This window comes from Strix aluco, chromosome Z (assembly GCF_031877795.1).
Source record: "Strix aluco isolate bStrAlu1 chromosome Z, bStrAlu1.hap1, whole genome shotgun sequence".
Classification (NCBI taxonomy): domain Eukaryota; kingdom Metazoa; phylum Chordata; class Aves; order Strigiformes; family Strigidae; genus Strix; species Strix aluco.
The window spans coordinates 87,534,445-87,546,473 of record NC_133971.1 but is presented as its reverse complement, the minus strand read 5'-3'; the positions used below and the strand labels follow the sequence as shown (position 1 = coordinate 87,546,473).

Sequence of the window (12,029 nt, the reverse complement as noted above, 5' to 3'; positions counted from 1 at the left end):
GTCTTTAGGGATCACACCGCTTCAGGACATGAAAATATCTCTCTGGAAGATGACTCTAAGATCCACAGCTGTCATTTGCAAAAACAGGGCTTTCTGTTCAGAACTAAACCCTTCCTTGACTTACCCCCACCATGGACTCCTCTTGCATGAAAAAGGAGTTGGGGAATCTCCAGCTATTTAAATCTGATAGAAACCATCAGAAGGTTCAGACATAGATCTGATCACCATCTTGATAGGTGCCTTTCAATATTACTGCCAGAGCTCCCTGTATTCCTGGTATGTGACAAACACCGAGGAACCTCAGCAATGCCCAATTTTACCTGCTGCAAGCACCAATTGTTCTTTTTCAGATGGGGAAACTGAGGCTGCCTTTTGTACTGGGTAATTTATGTAGACCATATTTCCGCTGAGGCCACTATCCTTGGCAGAGATATATTGTAAGTATTTAGTAACAGTAACTACATGGTCATCCATCTCTCTGGTACCAGAAATAACAAATGACTCTAAGGGAAAAGTGATTTTGCCTTCCACAATATCCAGAGCATGGCTTGAGATGGGACCCAGGAGTCCCAAATACGAATCTGAAATGTACAGACAGAAGGTTTGGCCAAGCTCTTGCACATTCTCATGGGTCCACTCTTCCATAACTGGGTCAGGAGTGATTTCCACTCTTTTCCAAAACAAGATCTAGGGCCTGTCTGTTGAAAATAGTTTGTGCATGTTCAAAATAAACAAAAGGAAGTGGTTCCTAACACAACACATGATTAAGCTGCAGAACGTCTTGCTGCAGGATGTGGTGGATGCTCACAGTTCCCATGGGTTCAGAAGCCCACTGAACAATTACATCAAAGAAAAACACTTCAAAAAATATTACGTATGAAAAAAACCCCCAAACATTACAGACTCCAGAAGTCCCTAAACTGCAGAGCACTGGAGTCTAGGAAAATATTTGTGGGGATTAGCAAAATTGCTTTCCCTGTTCTTGTACTCTTTCCTACACATCCACAACTGGCTATTGCCAGATGCAGCACACTGAGTCAGACGGACCCACTGTCTCTCATATAGCTGTTTTTTCACTCTGTATACAGGATCCATGTCCAAGTCAAGGCTCAGAGTGCAGCCAAGCAATTAAATAAGAGAAATCCTTCAAACTTTTTCAGATGCAACAGTAGAGAGTAATGCACCTGTGGGATGAAGCTTCCTTCTTTGTGTAGGAGAATTATGCTCCCACACCTGGGCTTATATTCATTTGCGCTTGTCCCCGTCACACAGCTGTTCAGATTAGCTGTTATTCTCTCTAGCCCGGGTGTCTCAAAGCCTCTGTCTCCAGCAGTCAGAGACTGGCAGCTGTGCAATCATATCTGCTAACGTATGGGATATAAAGAATCTGTTAACTAAAACCAAACCAGGGAGGGAGGAAGGGAAGAGATCAGCACAAAGAAATCATTCCTGCTAAGATGTGATTAGGGATGCCCCACAACACCCAGCTGCAAGGAACAGGTGAACTCAGCAAACATTTTAAAGCCTGCAGCAGAATTAGCCCCTTGTGGGTGTTGTTTGATATGGGGAGGAGGAGTGAAAAGGGGGGGAAGTAGGAGCCCATGCAGGTGGAAGGAGGGTTCAGTTGCTATTGTCTGGAGTTAAGTAGCAGTAGGTTTCTGTTGTTTCTGGAGTGGGTAGGGTTTTTAGTTGTTGTTGTTTTTTTTCCGCTGTCCTAATTTTTGAAACACCTCCATTTTACAAGGTTCATGTATTTTCCAGCAAGGTACCACGGAGAAGATAATTAGCTAATTTACAATTAGCTACAACAGAATTTGTAATCGCTTCCCCTGTGGAAAGGGCTGTAATCATCATCACAGAGCTGTAGGACTGCTGTGAAAATGGCAATAGGAGTGTGCAGCCTGGGCCCCAGGAAATGCCCTGCTTTTAGCTTATCGATCCGCCTGATAAGGCTTGAGGGTTGAGGGGAGCGGTGGGGCACTCCAGCTCAAGAGGGGAGCCAGTCTGAGCTTGCAGATTTGAGTTCAGAGCTCAACCCAAACTTTCATCGTATTCAGGGTACCTACAGGTCACCCCTCTGCTTTGTACTTTCTTCTTTGGCCTGAGGAGGATACTTTGCCCCCGATTGAAAAAAAAAAACAAACCACAAAACCAAAAACAAAACAAAACAAAAAAACAAAAAAACACAAAACAAACAAACAAAAAAAAAACCAAAAAACACAAACCAGGTTTATAGTTCTTTTTCACTACTGTGACATTGACAGATCCTGATCCTACTGCATGGACTTGGGGGTACTGGTGGATGAAAAGCTGGACATGAGCCAGCAATGTGCACTCACAGTCCAGAAAACCAACTGTATCTCCTGGGCTGCATCAAGAGAAGTGTGGCCAGCAGGTCGAGGGAGGGGATTCTCCCTCTCTACTCTGCTCTCACCCGCCCTGCGGTGCTGTGTCCAGCTCTGGGGTCCCCAACTTAAGAAAAGACACAGACCTGCTCAAGCAGGTCCAGAGGAGGGACATGAAGATGCTCAGGGGGCTGGAGCAGCTCCCCTGTGAGGACAGGCTGAGAGAGTTGGGGTTGTTCAGCCTGGAGAAGAGAAGGCTCCAGGGAGACCTCATAGTGGACTTCCAGTACTTAAAGGGGCTACAGGAAAGGTGGGGAGGGACTCTTTATCAGGGAGGATAGTATGAGGGGTAATGGTTTTAAACTGAGAGACGGTAGATTTAGATTAGATATAAGGAAGAAATTCTTTACTGTGAGGATGATGAAACACTGGAAGAGGTTGCCCAGAGAGGTGGCATATGGTCCCTCCCTGGAAACATTCAAGGCCAGGCTAGATGGAGTTGTGAGGAACATGGTCCAACTGATGTCCCTGCTTATTGCTGGGGGGTTGAACTAGATGACCTTTAAAGGTCCCTCCCAACTCAGAACATCCTATGAGTCTGTATGTTTCTATGACTGTCACCCTCAGTGCCACCTCCTCTCCCCTCTCTGCCTAAGACGAGTCAGGAGAGCGAGCCAGGAAGATCCGCTCTGCCCCTTGCATCATCTCTATTTGATCTGCCACTTGGTCCTATGCACCAGCATTTTCCTCTGACCCACATCTGCACAGAAAACTTCTCTAGGCTGCTCCTTTGTTCTGTTACAGTGCTAAGGAGATAAGCTTAAAGGCCTTCCTGGTGCCTGGACCAAGGCACTGCAGCTGGTTCCTCACTGTATGTGCAAGCAGTGTTTGGGAAGGAGGAGACTAGCAGCAGGCACAAATAATTATTAGCTATATAAATAATGGAACTTATTAGTATCTGGTTTCTAAAACAAAGCCATTCGACAACCTGGTCCTGATGCTTAGAAAGCCAAAAACGTTGAGTAACATTAGAGAGCTGCTCAGGTGATACCATGCGCATACAGAAGAAGCTTGTTCCCACATAGAAATATGCAAATGCTAGTTTTGTTCTTGCACAAAGAAGCACACACTGTCCGTGTGTGATGCCCTGGCAGTGAACTCAGAATTAAATAGGGAAGCTCATAGGTTTTAGAATAAGAGGTTTTGTGGCTAGTAGGGATTGTAGTGACCTTCTGGTTCACCTTCCTGATTAGCCTGGGCCGTGAAGGTGGTAGATCTGTCTGTCTTTATTTCCAAGGCCCTGGATGCGATGTTCTAGATGATAAAGCTGGTTTATGCTTTCCTGATACAAGGATTCAACCTCTTTGTTTTGCATGAGGAATACAAGAACACAAGTGTATTTATATGCTCTTATCTAAATGTACCCCCACGCACACACATATATTAGCGAGAGCTATCTGGATAAACACAAACCTGTGTCATGTCTCTCTGTGAGTGACCCTAATTTTCCCCCAGTCCCTCCACAATTGCTGTGATTCTTGTTCTTGTCCTCTTGCTCCACAGAGGGTCAAACATCCTGCATCTCATTGTCCCTTCTGTCTCTTTAATTAGTGCCCATCCTCCCCCTTCTCCCCCTCGCTCAGAGTCCCCCCTTCCCATCTTCTCTCAGCACTTAGTTTGCAATGCTCTATTATTTCACCTTTCACGCGTGCCATCTCCTTCGCCCGGGCCTGTCTGACACCTCTGCCTTATGCTTATCATAGAAACATAACATTTAAATACAAATAGAACAGGGAATAATTTAACCCCTATTTGCACTGGGGAAGGTGCCGAGGCTTCATATAAACACAGCAGAAAAGATTTATAGATGCTGTATATTTATCTGACAAGTTACATTTTTTTCACCACTGTGCCTTGTAACCAGCTTTTCCTGATGGACACAAGCCTCTGTTGCTGGCAGAGCGGTCAAGAAGAGGGGTGTTTGGTTTCATGGCGATATTGAAAATGTCACTAAGGGGACATCTCTGGGAACTTGTTTGTCATTGCTGTGGCCTTTCTCTCTCTACCTGGGAAGAGTGGGTGCTGCCAGCTCCTGTTGTTGTTGTGGCTTGTTTACGGCAAAATGGGGTAGACTCAGGATGAAATTAATTTTCAATATTATCAGAGTGCCTCATGTCACTCATCGTAAGGGCCTCATGGTGCACCAGCAAGAACCTTCTTGGCTGTCCTGGGCACCACAGCACAGAGAAATAGCCATCGATGGTTATTTCCATGGCCCAAGCAGGCACAATGGACTCAAGTTGTGGGGAAAGACTGATAATGGGGTGAACACTAACAAAGGAAAACAAAAATGTGGGGAGAAGAGGCTTACATGGACACCCCACTCAGCCCCCATGCTGCTGGGCAGCGTCACTGCTCAGACTGCTGCTAAGGGCTGCCTCTACAGCAAGATTAGAGAGGTTTCTTCACTAATATTTGGGTGTGAGATAGAAACTGAAACTGTCACTTTCATGTGTGCAATAGAAATTTGGACAGGCCCTTCCTGACTAAAGCAAAGTGGACATAATTGGATGTGCATCAATACTTAATGGCCATAAGTGGCTTTCAGGAAGCTGCATAGGTTTTCATCACACCTGTCCTTAGACATGCTAAATAAGTTCACTGTTTTAATTTCCCTCAAAGGAGGAGATAGAGGCTGCTCCCCATGGCAGCCCACCTCTGTGTGTAAGACAGGGTGGTACTACAAGGTACCACTCCTTCTCCTGTGGCCATGGGCCAGCTTAGGCTGGAGCACACAGTCATGCCCCAGAGCTCATGTTGTGGGCACCCCAGATCATGGGCTCATGTTCGCCTTCTTTTTGTCCTTCTCTTCTGCCCCTGGACAGTGTTGTTTCTGTTCTCCTTGACTGTGTGTTCACTTTGTCCTCAAGCCCAGGTCTTAGGGGGTCTGGTCTGAAGGTTTTTTACCTCTCAGTTCCACAACCTGAAATGAGGAATGATAGCATAGAGCTTGGCAATGGGGGTCATGGAAGACTGAGTCTGCCCAGTGCAGATGAGGGTCCTGAAACACAGATTTGGAACAGTGTCTCACTGAAAGTGGAGGAAGCATGGGATTCAGAAGGGTGGTACTGGTGGACTGTGGGTGGTAGGGATGGACCCTACATCCTACAGACAGGCAGACCTCAGGGAGAGCTTGATCTGGGGACTGCTCCAGGTTTCTGTGCAGCCTATACTGTTGGTTTCTGTGGGATGTAGAGTGGCCTGAGCAATGGTACAACAAAACACTGCACTCCATTATCATTTGAGGACACTGGGAAAGTCTGGAGGGGAGCACCTGTGGTGTGAATATCTGCTCACACACATCCCACTGACACCAGCATATCCTCTTTTCATTGAATTTTGTCAGTCTCATGACCTTGTTCAGACATATTTACAAAGCAGAAGTAGTTGCCCTGGTGCATAGTATGTCAGTTTTTTGTTTGGGACCTGGAAGAGCAGCATATGAGGGCACTCAGGGTGTAAGAGGCTCATAGAGGCCAATAGAGGATAAAGTCATTAACCAAGACCTGGAACATGCTGAATGGTCCCAGCTGCTGGACCCGTCCCTCTCTTCCCACCCAAGATGTGCAAGGGGCATTGTTAAAAGACACTGCTGAGCTCCCTGGCAGGGCTGGGACATGAAAGGTAAATGCAGCACTTTGTTAGAAGAACCTCTCAGAGCAAAAAGCTTGTTAAACTGACTCATTTTTTATCAGCTAAGTGTGTGATTGTGTGGATTTCTGAGACAGTACATTTGACAAGTGATTCCCCTGACAGCCCAAGGCACAATTTTTCAGGGGGAAGACAAGGTGTTGATTTGGAGACGGGGCTGGAGATGATGTCCAGGCAGCACTGAGCCCCAGCTGGCCACTGGCCAAGGGGACCCCTTCACGCTACCTTCCCTGGAGTGGCTAGACCAGCAGCCCCTGTAGAAGGTGCTCTTCACCCTTGGCAGAGCCTGTTCCTGGTGGTCTGGTGGTCACCTTTTGGACAGCTTACCAAAGCACTACGTATTCTGCCAGCCAGCTCTGGGGATAGGCATCATCACTCCTAGTGTCCTGCAGAGATGCAGAAAAGGTATATAAAATAAAAATTAAAAAAAAATAAAATAAATAAAATAGAATAAAATAAAATAATAATAAAATAATAAAAATTAAGTAGTTCCTAAAACACCTGGTTTTAGCTTTGCATAAACTAAACCAGACAAGGCAGTTTCAAACCAGTTCCACACTAGAGAGTTTTGCTGACAGAGGAGGGATGTGATTTTTTTTTAATGATACATCTATATTAGCAAAAAGCCTGGTGAAAATACTGTTACACAGCTATAGGAGTGCTTTTGCTGATGCAGCTTATTTGAAACAGGGGAAACTGTATAAAGTACAATTTAACAGACACTTCCTCTGTGCTTCCTCTAGTATTTACCAGACAAACTTTCTGGACAAAGTCTTTTGCCAGTGGTGTTCCCAGTTCATTCCCACTGATCTGCCTCCTTAAAATATCTCCCATCTTCCAGGACAGCTGGTGTCATTCACTAATTGGGTTTTCATCCAATATCTGGACAACCATTGGAATTTGTACTGGACTCTTTCTCCAGGGCTTTGTCTAGCCCTAGACTGAAAGATGCCCCACAGAACACACACTCGAGTAGCTGCCTCTCTAAGGATTATACTTCACCTCTGAGAGTCTCTTTTACAGGTCAATTTGGCCATCAAGAAAACAAATCTTTCAAATGTCCAAAGCACCATCTCTTAAAGTGGGGATACCCTACATGGTATTAGTTAGGGCTTTGTGCATCATTGGAGCCTGAACTTTGTGTTGCCAGCAAAGACCTCTGTCCTGGTTTTGGCTGGGATAGAGCTAATCAAGTTTTTTTTCCTTCCTTCTTAGTAGCTAGAACAGTGCTGTGTTTTGGATTCAGTATGGGATTTGATATGAGAAGAACGTTGATAACGTACTGATGTTTTCAGTTGTTGCTAAGAAATCAAGGACTTTTCAACTTCTCATGGCCTGCTAGTGCGTAGGTACAGAAGAAGCTGGAGGGGGGGGAGCACAGCCAAAACAGCAGACCCAATTTGGCCAATGGAATATTCCATATCACCTAACGTCATTCTCGGTATATAGATAAGGGCTGACTGGGGAGCTCCACTCGCGCGTTCGAGATGGTGTTTCAGGGTTACCTCTTCTTTGGGATGGCTAGCCGGGAACAGTCTGGGCATCAGCCAGCAGGTGGTGAGCAATCATATTGTGCATTACCTATTTGTATTTTCTATTATTACTGTTATTATTATAATTATTAATTTGTCTTTATTTTATTTCAATTCTTAAATTGTTTTTATCTCAACCTACAAGTCTCTTTCCCCTTACCCCTCCAACTTTCTCCCCTATTCTCCTGGGGTGGGGGAGGGTGAGCAAGTGGCTGCATGGTGTTTGGCTGCCAGCTGAATTTAAATGAAGCAACCTCAAAAATTCCCTTTGCTTAATCAATTCCAACATAAAGTAGGCATATTTCTTGCTTTAACATGTGTATCAGAAGGCTATTCCTGTTCTTCTCCCCTATCAGAAATACACATGTACCCTCCTCAACCTATTTTTCCTACCATTTCAGCAGTCTAACTGAAGGCAACATAACTCCTTGTTTTCTGTGAGGAGTACACTTTTCATTCACATGGATAACTCGACTGCAGGATTGAAAGCTCCTAATATCCTCACTTGATATCCACTGCATGAAAAATTATCCTCATCCAAGGCTATAAAGTAATTTGCCAATTTGCAGGTGCATCCTGGAGAGGGGAATTTTGATCAAACACTGGTCGAAGCAGAACACATTGCCTACACCAATGATTTCTTGGTGAACAAAAGTGACATAAATCACCCAATTAGTCAGCCAGAAAAGGGTTGTTGCAAACCAATGTTTTGTTCAGCTTTACATTAACATGTGCATTAGAAAGAAATAATTTTTTTAAATCAAACTATTTATTTATTTATTTACATATATTTATTCAAATTGGTTACATCTGCTCTGTAAACTGCTCTGAAAAAAACTCTTGCTTCACACATTTACATAGTGTTTAATGAATGATAAATAAGACATTTATGAATCATGTGCAAATGGCCTGTTTACATACACGATGTAAACTGCGTAGATTTCTTTTATTCTTGGTGTAATGGTACTGATCTCTGAACATAAACTTGATCTAGAGGCATCACTCAGTGCCCTCTGAGATCTTTCTACCAACTCAGCAATCACTAGCTTGGTCTGTTTTCATCAACATTTTCTGAAGGTGTTTTGTTCTGGACTGAATATCGCCATACTTAGTATAAGTCCAAGTATAAATAGTCTTCCTCATTCAAAATACTAGCTATTAGCAGTCCATGTCCTGCTTTAACATGAAATACCACCTGCTTCAGCTATCTATCTTAGATATTAGTAATCATATAAGTTAGCTTTATGTTTCAAAAAACTATATATGTTTCAAAAAACTATATATGTTTCAAAAACTTTGGGCTTATTTCAAATGAACTTTAAAAATGTATTAAAAAACTCATCCAAACTTGTAGATATGTGTCTGTGAGTGGGTACGAATGATGAATCTGCCTTTACAGGCTGTGTCTTCCATTAGATTTAAAACAGCTTATGTTAAACATTTTTTTCCTGCAATTTATTTAGTATTGTGAGGGCTACTAACATGCTATTTTTCATTTGGACTTTATTTCTATATGGTATCTTTATCCACATTCCTCTCAGATCACAGTCTGAGCAATGTTGTGGTTTCACTACTGCAAGCTTACTGCAAAAATTGATCAGAAAAAGCTGATTTGGAAGACTTTGGTGCCTAGATTGTGAGAAGCAGTTAAAGATTTCATATATAACCAAACCTTTCTGGTTGTTTTTTTTTTTTTTTTTTTAAATTACCAAATGATTTTCAAATACTCAGTGGAAGTCAGATACTATTAAACTTTTTTCAAGCCAGCCACCTGAAAAACTAGCAGCTTCTGAAATATGTCACCTCAGTGAAATCACCGTTTGTTTTGCATGTGATACTGAGCCATCTTGGCTTTCATATCCCTCCTGAAATATGGTAAGCATCTCCTTATTTTGTTCCAGAAGACAGAAAACTCTTTGTGGGCATGCTCAATAAGCAGCAGTCGGAAGATGATGTGCGCAGGCTATTCGAGGCATTTGGCAACATCGAGGAGTGCACAATCCTTCGGGGACCCGATGGCAACAGCAAAGGTAAGGTGATGGCTTGTGTCAAGCTAGACCTGGTCTCAGTGTATATATAACTTTCTGGTGTGACAACGTCACTATGTAGCTGCCAGGACAGCATCACTTACATTACCAGAGGGTCACATTTGCCAAGGAAGGCCATTACTTTGCTGGTTGCTGTCTGCTTGTGCATGTAAAGAAAAAGCTGATTGCACTTAAAAACACATGCCCCCAACGAACTGTGTCTCACCATGTGCAAGCTGATGCTCATTAGTGTTTTCTCGCAGGACAGAGCCTCCTCTCCTAACACAAGGCCTTTACATTCACTCAAGATGTGCTCTCCTCACCCAGCTGAGCAGGTCAATTCCTTCTTTAAACAAAATCAAGGGTGCTACTTTACATCTTGACTTACCAACTCCACCATCTCTGCTTCTTTCTCTCCCCCCAGCCCCAGGTCTTCCCCTTCTTTGCTTGGTCTTTGCATAGATACACACCAGCCATTACACACCAGCCATTGATCACAATTACACGGATACAGGTACTGATTTAAATATTACACTCAGTAGACAATTACCGTTTGAAACACACAAATGCTTCATTGCAAAACTAGATGCCTTACCTCCTTCTGACACTTTTTGACGTCACTTATTACCTGGATAGCACAAAGGATCCTCTGCTACAGTCCAGGTGTAAGAATGAGGTTTCTCTCTTGAACAGGAGGGTCATTTTTTTCCCCATCAGTCTCTAGACAAACTTCAATTTGAATAGGAAGCCCTCTTCTCTTGACAGTATAATGTGTCCATTAAATATTGATCTGCATATAATATATCATAAACTGTGCTGGAATGTGCAGCACCAAAGAAGAGACCAGTCTTGCTGACGCAGTTCGTATCTCATTGGGTATTTTGACATGTGACAACATCAACTGGCATATTTTTGCAACAGAGAAGCAAAAAATCCAAATCCCAGTGATACACTGGAGAAAGATCATTTGCAGCCAAAAAAAGACTTAAAACCAGCATTATAAGGCAGCTGATTAATATAAGTCAGCAACCTCACCCTTCCTGATATAAATGGCTGAATATAAACTGTAGGCACATTTCTTCAATTGTATGGCTACTATAGTTTCATGATACCCAAAGATAGGGGCTGCCCCACTGGAAAGTGGCAGGCTATGTTGGCCTAGAAGAGCTCCAATCGTCATAATGGTAGGCAGTTAAGCAGTCCATTCACTGAAGAAATCAGTAAATTGGGGAAAAGCAGAAAAATGTGTCCATCTGCCCCCACCTGGAATTGTACAGAACAAAATCTAATGACAAAGGGGTTAAACAGAGTAATAATAAAAGCAATAATGCCTGAGATTGATAAGAAACAGAATCCAAAGGAGATCCAACCCACAGACTTGTATCCATACTTGTTTTATCTTTTTTCTTTTCTTAAACAATTTCATTATAAGTCTGAATCTGAGTGGCAGCTTCATATTGCTAACCAATTTAATTATTAGTGCTAGCAGGCTGCAGTCTCAGGCTTGCATTTCACTGAGCTGTTCAGGATCAATACTGAGCCTTGACAGAGTTAATATTACCAGCTTCCATTTGCTGGTGCTATTTACTGAGAAAGTGAAGCTCCTAATTTACACACATACCATTACATACACGCACATATGCACCCGGAGCAGTCAATCCAACAGAAAACTTAAGGCTAGTGCCCTTATCTTAGGAGACAGTCAGGAGAGCCACAACTCCCACAAAGTTATTCCCAGTCTGTAATGTTTTCCATCTGCTAGAAGCCAATATGTGACACACATTGCTTGTGAGGTACTTATTTTGGGTAAAACCCATAAGGCTTACATTTTACCTAAATTAAGATTTAAGCAGATTGTCTAAGTGCCAGAGAGCAATCAGATCCCATGGACTTCAGTCCTACCCAACCCATTATGTGAAGCCCCACCAGGCATCCCTGTGGTGAGCCTCTAAATCCTCCAGGTACCTCGATGCAAACAATGCTCTCAGGAGGTAGGTCCCAGATTCCCGCTTTCATGCCATCATAGTCCAGTCACAGCCAGAAAGCTGTCCCAACCTTGCCTGAAGCTGTGAGTGATGTCCTGAGCCATGAGGTATGCCCCTCAGGGGGCTGCAGAAATACCTCCTGCATGAGCCACCCCGGAGTACGGGCAGTGGATGGAACATGTAACCAGGTGGCAGAATAGCTGGGACTGAAGCATTTCTCTGCCTGAAGGTGAATGCAGAGCCTGTCCCTCCTGGGACAGGAAGGAGCCCTCCTGCACACCTCCAGGTAAAGCTCACCTGTGTGCAACAAGAAGTGGAGGCGTTCTCCAGCAGGAGTCCTCAGGTGAGGAAGCTGAAGTGGACCCAGTTCAGTAAGCCAGCAGGACCAACAGGGTCTGCAGTGCTCCTCTCTGGACAGTCCCGTTTTCC

The 12,029-nt window shown here is 43.7% G+C and overlaps 1 protein-coding gene across 10 annotated transcripts in view; it reads left to right on the top strand.

Annotated features, from left to right (window-relative positions):
* The window catches only part of CELF4 (CUGBP Elav-like family member 4), a 720,508-nt gene that overhangs the window by 604,404 nt on the left and 104,075 nt on the right, over positions 1-12,029 (top strand). For 7 of the 10 annotated variants that reach the window (XM_074811976.1, XM_074811973.1, XM_074811971.1 and 4 more), the window contains one exon: positions 9,490-9,618. In XM_074811976.1, coding sequence (XP_074668077.1) covers positions 9,490-9,618 — 129 coding nt within the window. The remainder of the gene's footprint in view (positions 1-9,489; positions 9,619-12,029) is intronic. The other 3 variants (XM_074811977.1, XM_074811975.1, XM_074811972.1) reach the window with 1 other exon arrangement.